The following is a 12435-nucleotide window of genomic DNA, read 5'->3' as shown; positions in this document are numbered from 1 at the left end:
CAGATGGGATACATAAATGTATACAAAACGTTGCAGTACTGTTTATTAAGTAATGGTAATATGTATAAAGGAAAAAAACCCAATAAAGCATTGGAAAAATAATAATAATAAAGGCTGGATTTCGGGACCTTTGCCCAACGAACCTGAGCACAGGGGGAATAAAATCAGGGGCCGGGAATCTGGCCTGCTCTTTTCCGGACATCCCAGCTTTCCAGAGGCAGAGTTTGTATTGGAATAGGTAGGAGCACCCAGATTTCTACAAATTCTCACCTGCAATCTGACAAAGCCCCCTCCTCCCAGTTCATAAATAATCCCCATTTATGGAGACCCTCCAGAGGCAACTCTGTTGGTTTGCATTCTCTTTCATCTGATTTTTGGACAAGCCTCCCAGCCCCAGTGCCATCCTACGGTTCTTTCCGTCCAGTTAACGGAGAAACATACACCGTTTTTTAAATCTTTTTTTCTAACCACAATCCTGTGAGATAGTCACTTGACCATAGCCAGTGGGTGAAGGGAGGCTTGAACCCGGATCTCCTCAACCACAAATGTGAAGTAGGGGACAGAGGATGAGAAGCTGGATTGGCATCAGAATACAGAATAGCAGAGATGGAAGGGACCTTGAGAGGTCTTGTAGTCCAACCCTCCCACCCTCAGGCGGGAGATCCTGTACCTTTGCAGGTTTCTTAAAGACCTCCAGTGTTGGAGCACTTACAACTTCTGGAGACAAATTGTTCCACTGATTAATTGTTTTCACGGTTAGGAAATCCCTCCTTAATTGCAGGTTGTTCCTCTCTTTGATTAGATTCCATCCTTTGCTCCTTGTCCTGCCCTTCTGGTGCCTTGGAGCCCCTCAAATATTGCAAGATTGCCATTACGTCCTTCTTTTCATTAAACTAGAAATACCCAATTCCTGCAACCCTTCTTCACGTTTTAGCCTACAGCCCACTAATCATCTTCCTCATTCTTCTCTGTACTCTTTCCAGAGTCTCAACCATTTTTTTTTTTTAATATTCTGGTCACCAAAACGGGATGCAATATTCCAAGCGTGGTCTTACCAAGGCATCACAAATGAGTCCTGATACTTCGTGTGAACTTAAAACTATCCTTCTGTTGACGCAACCTAGGACTGCCTCAGGACATGCAGATTTGGTTCCCAGCCACCCCCAGCACAGAAGCTCCTTAGGGCTTTGCACAGTTTTCTCTCTCGCAGCCTAGCCTACCTTGCAGGGCCGTTGTGATGAGAACAAATAGGAGAAGGGAGCACTAGAGATATGGTGCCTTTGAGCTTCTATGCAAAAGGCAGGACCGAGATCCAACAAACCAACACCATAATGTCCCTCTTGCTATTTTATTAAGGAACCAACCCAGCCAATCATGGCCTGGAGTCTGCATAACCCAATTTAAAAGGAACTGGCCAGATTCCCAGCCTGGGGAAGGCTGGGAGCCTCTGCAAAGAGACCCTTCCCTCCCTCCCGACTGGACTCGCCTGCCATGCTGGGCTGAAGAGCAGAACTCAGCCAACACCTTCCATGTTTGGTGAACCAGGCCATCACATTGGCCCATTAGAGGCTTTATTCATGGGTGGGATTCTACCTGGTTGGATCGATTCTATAGAATCAGATGTTACAATTCTGCTCAGTTTGGAGAACAGGCAAATTAAGCCACTGGCTGCCCCCCCTTCCCGCCCACTCACTCCTTTCCTGGCATGCAAGCCAACAAACTTGCCTGCATAAGTTGCTATTTTTCCTTTTTTCTCCCCCTGACCATCAGCAGTTCTGCTGTGCTGGGAGATTTAGATTAACCAGAAAGCAGGAAATCGTTGGATTTCTTGCTTTCTAGCTAATCTAAAAGCAGAGCTGAACCTTCCTCAGGACAGAAGCTTCTATTTTTCAGTGCAGACTCAGGCAGCAGATTGCAGAAAGGTAGATCTCTGAGTGAATCTATGATTCTGTGAGCAACTCAATCTGCCTGCCTGCTTTGCCCGATTTTGGGTAAAAGTTGCTCTTTTTTAATAAAAAATTCAATATTTACATAAATAATTATAATATTTACATACAACCCACGCCCAGCCAGTCACATGACCACCAAGCCATGACCAGTCAGCAAGCCACACTCACCGAGTCACATGACCACCAAGCCACACCCACAGAACCGGTTGTTATGACATTTGAATCCCACCCCTGTCTTCATTGATTTGGGCGCAACATCTTGTAGGAACACAGCCGGTCTGTTTGGTTAACCCAAGTAAAGAGTTCGCTGTGTTGTGGGAACTCAGCCAATAAGAACATTGTTTTCCAAAGGAACAGACAGGGATTCAGAGTCAGTGCCTGCCTCGATGGCCCGTCTGCCTGCATCCTTCCGACAACCACATTTCCCTTCCAGTCCTGCAAATGGAAGTCCAGCGGCTTTACCAGAAGAGGTTTGGGGGGGTGAGGGGGTGGGGGGGAGACGAATCCTTTGGCATATAGAGGAATTACTGAGTCTGTCATCTGAACCTCTATAACTTTCTGCAACCCAACAGGACAGGCACAGACTTCAGAGAGTAATTAGGACTGCACAAAAAACAATTACTATCAACCTGCCTTCCATGGAGGACCTGTATGCTGCACGAGTCAAAAAGAGGGTTGTGAAAATATTTACAAACCCCTCACATCCTGGGCACAAACTGTTTCAACTCCTACCCCCAAAATGACGCTATAGAGCCCTGCACGCCAGAACAATTAGACACAAGGGGAGTTTTTCCCCAAACGCCATCACTCTGCTAAACAAATAATTCCCTCAACACTGTCCAACTATTTACAAAGTCTGCACTACTATTACTATTAACCTTCTCATCACTCCTTATCACCCATCCCCTCCCACTTGTGACTGTATGACTGTAACTTTGTCACTTGCATACTTACGATTTATATGGAATGTTTCCTAGTATGATTTGATTGCTTATTGAACTCGATGACTATTATTAAGTGTTGTACCTGATGATTCTTGACCAATGTACCTTTTCTTTTATGTACACTGGGAGCATTTGCACCGAAGACAAATTCCTTGTGTGTCCAGTCACACTTGGCCAATAAAGAATTCTATTCTATTCTATTCTATTCTATTCTATTCTATTCTATTCTATTCTATTCTATTCTATTCTATTCTATTCTATTCTATTCCATTTACAACAAAACATTCAGAAGGAATGTCCAAGCCTCCCTTCATTTTCTTTCTTTGCCAACAGATACGGGCACCATCCACAATCTGGTGCCCTTCAGGAGCATGGCAGGCAGAGGGGGGGATTTTGCAGTGTGTCAACCCCAAACATCTGCTTGGAGAGAGTGGGCTTGTCCCCCAAAAGTGGCGGGGCAAGGAAAAGTTAGGGGTAGCAGGATGCAGAAAGGGAATGTGACGCCACTTGGTTACTGCCAGGTACCAAATAAATGGAAAAGAAAATGAAATGAAGCCCATACAGGTAGCCCTTAACTTACGACCCTAATAGAGCCCAGAGTTATGGCCATAAGTCATTGCAGTCGTTAAGTGGGTCACCGTGTGACCACGCCTGATTTTTATGGTCTTTCTCGCAGCAGTCGTTATGGGGGTCTGTTTTATCCAGTGGGTGTGTTTTGCTGGAAACCAAAAGAAAATATGGAAAATCACGGTCACCTGACCACAGGTTACAAAAACACCTGTAAAGGTGAGCCAGGTACCGAGCACACAAAAGGCTATTATGTAACCGCAAGAGAGTTGGTTCCGAATCAGAAATTCTGAATCGGGTTGTAAGTCTCCTTTTTGGCAGGTCCAACATAACTTCAAAAGGTTGTTAAGTGACCAATAGTCAAGGACTACTTGTATCAATTGCAAGGCAGCCTCGCAATGGAATGAGCTTTTTTCAATGCAATTTATAAATGCCACTCCCCCTCCTAGAAGATTCTTAAGTCCAGAGTCCAAAACTGCCTAAGGGAATCCCCATCCTCCCCTCCACAAAACAGAGGGAGAGTGACTAAAGTCAACTGTAAAATTGGGAGGGAACCTTGAGGTCATCCAGACCAATCCCATGCTCACTGCAAGAATCCAAATTAAAACATTCCCTTGGAGTAGGGGTCTCCAACCATGGCAACTTTAAGCCTGGAGGACTTCAACTCCCAGAAATCCCCAGCTAAGGCTGGGGACCCCCGCCATAGACGGCTGCTAGTAAAGAAACGTGGAGCTGACTTTGGGGGAGGAAGGGAAAAAGAAACCCCAGATAACCTCACCCTGAATTTTTGTCTGGCACAAGAGCCGATAGGGAGAAATGTTAGCAGGTATCCAGATCGCATCGTTGTGTCGGGATCTATACGTATAAAATGGCATTGCTGCCCCCCCCCCTTGAGGGGCTGATAGGGACCACCGCTTCCCAAGGCCCTTCGGCTTTGAAACCAACTGTACAGTTGAAAGCAGTAGGGTTTTTTTTACTGACGTTCAGTCCAAATCTGCCTCCTTGTTGATTGGCAGCCATTATTCTGCCTCCTGCACTCTGGAATGATAAGAGAAGAAGCCACATCGCGCTTCGGACCAAACCGGCATTGATCACGTACACTTTCAGTCCAGCCTTCCTTGACTCATCGACAGCAGGGCTCCTCAACCCCCAGGCTGCGTTCCACTACCGGGCCTTGGGTTGTTCGGAACCGGGCTGCTGAAGCGGCCTAGAATAGAATAGAGCTGGAAGGGACCTTGGAGGTCTTCTAGTCCAACCCCCTGCTCAGGCAGGAGAACCTATACCATTTCAGATAACTGACTGTCCAGCCTCTTCTTAAAAACCTCCAGCAATGGAGCACCCGTGAACCCTGGAGCCCAGCTGTTCCACTGGTTCATTGTCCTGACTGTCACGAATTCATTTCCAGGTTGCTTCCCTCTTTGGTTAGTTTCCACCTGTTGCTTCTTGTCCTGCCTTCAGGTGCTTTGGAAAATATTTTGACGCACCCCCCTCTTTGTGGCAGCCCTTCAAATACTGGAAGACTGCTATCCTGTCTCCCCCTAATTCTCCTTTTCTCTGGACTAGCCAAACCCAAATCCCGCAGCCTTTCTCGGTATGTTTTAGTCTCCAGGCCTTTGATCACCTTAGTTGCTCTTCTCTGCACTTTTTCCAAAGTCTCGACATCTCTTTTTGTAGTAGGGTGGCAAGAGCACGTGCACGTATATCCCCAGCTGCGTCAGCAGCAGCGTGCGAACACACGCCATTGGTGTGCTTGCCCACTACTCAGACAGAACCATTCCCTCTCCACCCACCTCTTTTCCCAGCCCCCCAGCTGGTCTGCAAAACTGGCAAGGTTGGGGAACTCTAGAGTGACCGGGACAACTGAGGCAGGCTGTAAATCGGAGAGGCCAAACAGAATGGCCGGATCCTTCATTTCCCCAGACAGCACGGCCCTCAGGCTCCTTTCTAGACTACGAACTACTCTGCACAGGGAGTCTCCTCGATATACGGCCACAACTGGCACCATGACGTTTGTTGCTAAGCAACCAGGTTGTTAAGTGAGCAGCACACAATTCTAGGACCTTTTTGCTGCAGTCGTTAATCATGCAATTGTGAGGCAAATCTGCCCGCCCCAGTTGACCTTGTCAGAAGCCACCTGGGAAGGTGTCTGTGGAGATTCTCCGTCCTCCAGGTCATGGTTGTCCCAAAGGTGCTTTTTTCAAGAGGCCACTGGACTTTCTGATTTTTCTTTGAAGGCGTTTTGCTTCTCACCCAAAAAGCTTCTTTAGAGCCGAAGAAACTTCTTGCATGAGAAGCGAAACATCTTCAGAGGAAAAAAAAACAGGAAATTCCAGTTATGCCTCTTGCAAAAAAAGCACTTTGGGGACCTGGGAAGGTGATCAATTACAATCCTCTGACTCCGGAATTCTGCCACCGTCAAAAAGACGTGCCAGTTAACCAAGCACCGGTATTTTGATCACGTGACTGCAGGAAAGCTGCGACGGTTGTAAATGCGAAGCCCACGCTTGAATTAATAAATTACTTTCTTCAGCACCATCGTAACTTAGCATGGTTGCAAGTCGAAGACTATCTGCATTGTCTGTGGATGTGGAGGTTGTGCCTCCACGAGATCACACAACGCTTCCTCTCTCCGGGATTTTGCTCCAACCCATCGCCACGATACTTGCATCGCACTGAAGGCGTCACACTGAACCAGACCCAAAGTTCACCATCCCTGCACCCACAATTCACAACGGCTGCTTGCGAACTCTTGGATTGTGCATCACTACATACAACAGGCTTTGGAGTTGAGAAGGTGGAGCCCCCTCCCCAGAGCAACACTGTAGAAGAGAACACGCCGGCAGATTCCTGGTGAAGCCAGGATCCAAATTGCTCCATCCTGAACCTGAAGGGGCCACTCTGCCCCCGCACCGTCCCCAGCCTGGGAAGAAAAACAAACACCTCCGACCGCTCCAGTCTCCGCAGCTTTTGAAATGTTACAGTCCAGCCAAGGTACCTATTTAAACTTACCTTTCCATAAACAAAGCGCAGCCTGCAGTTATCTCCTTTACAAATGAAGAGTGTTCACGAAAGAGCCCGTTCTTTTGCTCTCTCCCGGGGAGGGAATCGGAACCAGCCCTCCAGCCCCCACAGACTTTCACCCCATCGCCAAAGCCAGAGACGGAAACATGTCTGAATGCAACATAACAAGCGGAACAGGGAAGCAACATGTCCGTTCCTGCTCTCGATACACCAGTTCCCTACAGGTTCGGTTCCTCCGTTCAGCTCAGTGTTCCAGCTGGAGAAAACTGCACGTGTGAACGAACCAACGTTGGCGGATAAGGGCATTTCAGTTGGCCCAGTCAAAGGTCAAGCACCGAAGTGATAAAGTAGAAATGATTCCTGCCTAAAACTTTACAAGGCCAGTACAGTACGGTGTGGCACTGTGAGGTCTTTCCAAACAGGCCACAGCGCCCCCCCGCCCCCAAGTATTCTGCCAGCAAAGGCAGCACTTTTTTCAAGTTTAGCAAAAGTTGTTAATAACCCGTGGAAGGAAAGGAGCTCTGTGCAACAGAAAGCCAAAGAAGATGGTTTCATTTTACGAGAGAAAAGACCTGGAAGGTCCAAACGTTCTTTGGAGACTCCGATCCAGGAGGCTCGTGGGAGTCCTCCCTGGCTAAATGGCACCAACGTCTCCGGTTGAGCAAGGGGGTCCTCTCCAAATGGGACCTTGCCTAGACGACGGCAGGCAGACTCCTGCTACCCAGGTGCCAGCTGCACCTCACAAACTGTGTCGCCAGGCTGTGCAGAGGGGCTTCTTGTAACACAGCCGGACTATTTATCAGGCAGGCCTTGAAATGGTGCTCCTCCTGGTGCGCCGTAATGGGCGTTTTGTGTTCCTGGCTTTCCTGGGCCTTGAAGGGGTCAGCAAAGCAGCCCTCAGGTGCCTACCTTCCTCTTCCGATTGGCAGGTAAATAAACAAACCAGGAAGGATCCCGAAAGGCTTCCTTGGTGAGGAGAAGGTCTGAGGTGCCATTAAAAGGGGCAAAGGACACACAGAGACAGCTTCTCCCAACACTCGAGCCAAAGAGAGAACTTTTTCCAGATACTCCCAGCAGATTCTGCCCCATAAGAAATCAGCCTTGCTCCAGCAGGTAGCAGAGAGATGCCCTATAGTCCCTCTGCATCAGCCCCCACCCCCAAAGTCCAGAGGGGACAGAGTGAGGAGGAGGAGGAGGAGGAAGAGGAGGAGGAGAAGGCGGGAAATGGTTTAAGCACCAAACAAAGAGAAAGAGGCTCTTCTGGGCCCAGGTTTTGCCTTGGCCACCCCTTGCTTCCGCCCTCCACCCAGCCCGCCAGCCAGCCACATCGGGGACCGCCATGGCAGCCCACTCCCCTCACCTTCTGTCTCACCCGAGACCCCTTCTGTTCTGCTTGGGTCCGCTCGGCCCCTCCCCCCACCTGCTCCGCCTTGCAAGGAGGCCCCCAGCCCTCTTTCCAAAGGCCGGGAGGAGAGAGCAGCCGAGAAGAATAGGCAGCAGCAGCAGCAGCGACTTTCATCGGAGGGGTCCCTGAGATGAGGCCAGCTGCAGAGGCCCCCATCCACACACCCCAAACAGGCCCCCTTTGCCAACAGCCACAATAAGACTTTCCTTTGCCCCACAGCAAAGTCCAGGGGAGGGAATGCCTCCTCCTCCCCCCACTTTGCTGGAAAAACGCCCCAAAGGGCATCGCAAGGACAATCTAGAGGTTGCTGGCTGATGCCAACCGCACAGCTTGAGAAGTTGTAAATAAATTAAACGGAGAAGCTGAATTTTAATCAAAGAAAGGGCCTCACTTTTAGGATAGTGTTTTTGTTGCGCTCAGGTTTATTCGACACCAGAATCACAAGGTCCTGGATTCATACAGATCAGGCACTGGAGAGAATGATCTACGTTCTTACCACCCGCTCAAGGAAACATTATTTGCTTTGGTTGTTTCTCTACTTTAGAGAAGAAATTGAATTTAAGCAGAAACGGACGGGGGAGGGAACTGTAACCGGGCATCGGCCCCACCAAAAGAGGGGCTCTCCTTCTTTTTATGAGAATCATGCAAGATAATTTTTAGGAGTATTGTTCCTTAATAGCCATTCGCTGCAGAGAAAACATGTCAAAAACAAACATTGCTCCCTTTTCTAACCCAGGCCTTGAACCTAAAGATTTCAAACAGAGCGAACTGTCTAAAAGTATTCACAAGAAATGGCCACTCACTCCGTGCAGAGGAAGGCAACACACCTACACAATATTACACCGAGGATGAGTACACACATCATGCCACTAAGCCACTGAGATTTGCAAACCATACTTAATGTTGGATTAACTTGTGCTTGCTCAACAATTGTCATTCAAACCAATCTGGTTTCATGGAATCATGATCCCAGTTATACACACATATTCACACAACTGAGTTACACAGAAGAACACCAAACATATTAGTCCACAAATTAATCAAGGAAGGAATACACCTACGGCCTCTTTGGAGAGGTGGGCTGAAATCCCTACTCAGCCACCTTAGTACTAGTAGTATTTTTATTCACCATGGGCTTATTACTAAGCATAAGTACCAGGAATAAAACAACAGAGGATACAATAAAATATTGAAATCATTTATAACCTCATAATCTCACACCAAAAAGCCTCCAAAATAAAGGTCCATGAGATGTAACCACTAAACTTCCAGGTCTTCTTAGACACGGGTTAAGATTGAGATGTTTTAGGATTCTGAGGTGGCAAATTACAAGTTGTGATTCCACATAAAATTTGGCATGAGTGGAGTTGGACTTGATTTTTCAGGCACCTTGACTCTTAAAACCACCAGAAGGGCTGAATTGGGCCCTGTTATTAATACCCAGGATATGCATCCTGCTCCTGGCCCCCCTAAAACCCACCCACTGCTGCTCAGGCAGATTAAGCTTAGCTGCCTTTGTCACCTCCTGAGAATAAGGATTCTGTCTGCTAAATCTGCAAATAGGCTTGAGGGGAGAATGGAGAGACGGAGGACACCCAGAAAACCTTTCGTAAGGGGACGGTTTGTTACCTCCGGAGGGATGGAAAGCTGGCAGATTTTCACGTTCCTCCCTCTCACTTCCCCCTCTCCTGACCCAAAGAGGGGCAAAAGAGTGCCACCAGGCAGCCCATGGACAACCTGGAGAGGATGATGGGTGGGATATCCCCATATTGCTGGCATGGGGTGTCTGGGGAAGGCTGGAACAGGTAGACTGCACCTTCACAGGTGGATACGAAATGCTGAACGAGAAGCTTTGTTGGGATGGGAAGAGGCAGTCTAACCAGTCAGCCAAGCCCCCAGAACATCTGGAAACAGATTCTGAGAAGTCCATTGGCACAACAGCCACCCCTGGATCTGAGCCCAGGATGTGCTGGAGAAGACCACTTTCTGTGGAGCAGGTCGAGATGCGTCTCCTCTCTGGGGAAAAGTCCCTTTCCCTCCCATTGGGGTTGCATGGGGGGAGGGGGGGGTGAAAGGAGGCATTGGAAGTACCTCCGTTTGGGTGCCCAAGGGGAAGGCCTACAGGTCACTCTTGGTGGCTGCAGAGAGACAGTATCCCCCAAACAGAGCCCCCAGGCCTTTCTACCCCTCCTCAAACGGAAGGCCTCACCCTGGTCCCAGAGCCTCTCAGCCTCCTTCAAGGGAGCCTGGCCCCATAACCAAGCACGTCCCCATCCTTTGACACCAGTCCAGCCACCTTTGGGGGCCCCATTGTGATTGCAGCCATCCCTTGAGTGGGCATCCTGAAAGCAAGGGAGACTACAACTCCCAGGATTCTTAGTAAGGATGGGAACCGAAAGGTGCCAAATCTTCTGCAGACCAGAGCCACTGAAGTGGCTCCAAAAGACACCCTGCCGTTGGAACTTCGCTCTGGCAAACAAGAGAAAGTTTTTGCCTCGGGTACCTTCCTGTGGATTGCAGAGCCCAGCGGCAGATTAAAGGCCCGACACCACGGGGGATGCTTCCCGCACACAAAGCGCCCCGGCCAGAGAGAAGCCACTCACCGTTTTGGAGTCCAGCTCGTGCCTGGATTGGGCCAGCACCTTGTCCACCCCGGCCTGGTCCATGAACGTGACGAACCCGAAGCCCCTGCGCGGGATGCAGGGCCGGAAGGGAGGCAGCCGAGAAAGGGAGAAACTCGGTTAGGAGGAGGAGGAGGGGGCGGCGGCGGCAGCAGGCGCCTCCCGCCCGCCCGCTCGCTCGCCCGCCCCCGGGAGGGCCGGGAGCGGCCCAAGACACACCGGGGAGCCTCACCTGGATCGCTTGGTCAGCGGGTCCCTCATGACCAGGCACTCCTTCACCTCGCCGAACTGGCTGAAGTACTCCCGCAAGCCTTCTGCAAGCACACACAAGGCCACCCGTGGGGCTCCCAGGCGGGAAACGGCCGGCCGGCGCTTCGGGGCGATGCCCGCCGACCCGGGGCAGCAGCGGGGAGGGGCGGGGGGGGGAGAGCCCTCCCGGCCAGCGGGAGCCTTTCCGGAGCAGCGCTTCCCCGCCCTCCCGGCTCGGCCCCGCCATCTCCGCCTTCCCGGGCCAGCAGCCGGCGTGGGGGCGGGCGGGCCGGCTTCCCCCGCAGCCGCCCACAAAGCCCGCCAAGCCCCGGGGCCGGTCCGCAGCCCCTTCCCGTGCGGGCGGCGGCGGCGGGAGGGAGGGAGGGTTCGGGGGAGGAGCTGCGAAGTTTGGGGCGGCAGGTGCCGCCGCCGGACGACACCCGCACCCGGGACCCCCTCCCCGCACCGCACCGCTCACCTTGCGTCGTTTGCCAGCTCAGTCCCCCGATGAACATTTTGCTAGCGAGGGAAGAAAGAGAGCCGAGTGAGGCGGGCGCCGGCCGAGGGGAGCACCGGGGAGCCGCGCGTCGTGGCCGGGGACGCCCCGCTCCGGGACCGGGCAGGGCCGGGGGCGCCGCGCACGGAGCCTCGGGAAGGCGCCGCCGAAGCCGAGCCCCGGAACTCCGGCGAGGGAGGGGGGCGCGGCGCCGGGCGGGGAGCGCGGGAGGCGGCCGGGGCGCCCCGAGATGCGGCGGGGGCGGGCTACCAGCCTAGCCTGCCGGCCAAGAAGGAGGCGCTGCCGGCGGCGTCGCGCGGGCGAGCGAAGCGGCCAGGAGCGCGGCGCGAGTATCGGCCATGTTGGCGGCTCCCCCCGGCCAGTCGGCCGGGCGCTTCCCCAGCCACGAGCTCCCGGGCATCGCGGGAGGCGGGGACGCCGGCGGCTCCCCGAGCGGCGGGCGGGCAGGCGAGGGAGCGCGCGGCGGAGGCCGGCCGGGCCGAGTACCAGGGATCGTGAGGAGAGTCCGGAGAGGCGAGGCCGGGCTGGCTGGCTTCGGTCTCCATTCGGGCTACTTCTCCCGGCGAGGACCAGCGCCACACTCCCGGGGCAGCTGAGCGCTGGAAAAGGGGCCGGACGGCCAGGCCATGCTGCCCCCTCCCCCGACCCCTCTCAGCCGGGCGGGGAGGGGAAGGGAGGGACGGGCCCGGCGGGGACAACCTGCCCGGCTCCTCCCACCCCCGGCAGGCGGGTGGCCGGCGTGAGCATAAAGCCGGCCCGCCGGCGAGCGCGCAGAAGGTGGCTGCGCCCGGGCGAGGCGGGTGGCGTGGCGCGCGAGGCGGCCATGCACGCGGGGGTCGCGGCCAGCCGGCTCCTTGTCTGCCCGCCGGCTCCTCGCTCGCCACGCCGGGTCCCCCACCCCTTCCCAGTCACCCACGCGGGAGAAGCTCCGGTTCCCGGGTGCGCCGGGAGACAAAGGCTCCCGCCGAGGGATTCGCCTCGCCGCCTCCTCTGGGAAGCGGCGCCGGCCGGAGCGCGCCGGGCCGAACTGGGCCGGGCCTGGCGCCAATTCGGGCTGTGCCAGCTGCGATGCCGGGCGAAGCGTGGCCAGCAGGCCGCCGCCTCCCCGCTTTGTTCTCTACCTGCGGGACGAGGCCTCCATGGTCAAGGGCGGCGGGAGGGG

General features: G+C 53.1%; 1 protein-coding gene across 5 annotated transcripts in view; it reads right to left on the bottom strand.

Moving 5' to 3' along the window:
* MSI1 (musashi RNA binding protein 1) overlaps positions 1 to 11992 on the bottom strand; it is a 62880-nt gene extending 50888 nt beyond the window's left edge. For 2 of the 5 annotated variants that reach the window (XM_087913590.1, XM_087913591.1), the window contains exons 1-4: positions 11760 to 11981; positions 11235 to 11275; positions 10740 to 10821; positions 10490 to 10574 (exon numbers count right to left, since the gene is read on the bottom strand). In XM_087913590.1, the coding sequence (XP_087769716.1) occupies positions 10490 to 10574; positions 10740 to 10821; positions 11235 to 11275; positions 11760 to 11818 (267 nt within the window). In that variant the 5' untranslated portion in view covers positions 11819 to 11981. Of the gene's footprint in view, positions 1 to 6469; positions 6494 to 10489; positions 10575 to 10739; positions 10822 to 11234; positions 11276 to 11759 lie in introns of those variants that run through there. The other 3 variants (XM_026717095.2, XM_026717094.2, XM_087913592.1) reach the window with 3 other exon arrangements.
* Positions 11993 to 12435: the final 443 nt, after the last annotated feature.

This window comes from Pseudonaja textilis, chromosome 15 (assembly GCF_049901715.1).
Source record: "Pseudonaja textilis isolate UNSWEBS1 chromosome 15, rPseTex1.2, whole genome shotgun sequence".
Lineage (NCBI taxonomy): Eukaryota > Metazoa > Chordata > Lepidosauria > Squamata > Elapidae > Pseudonaja > Pseudonaja textilis.
The sequence above is the reverse complement of the archived record's forward strand: the minus strand, read 5'-3'. Positions and strand labels throughout refer to the sequence as shown.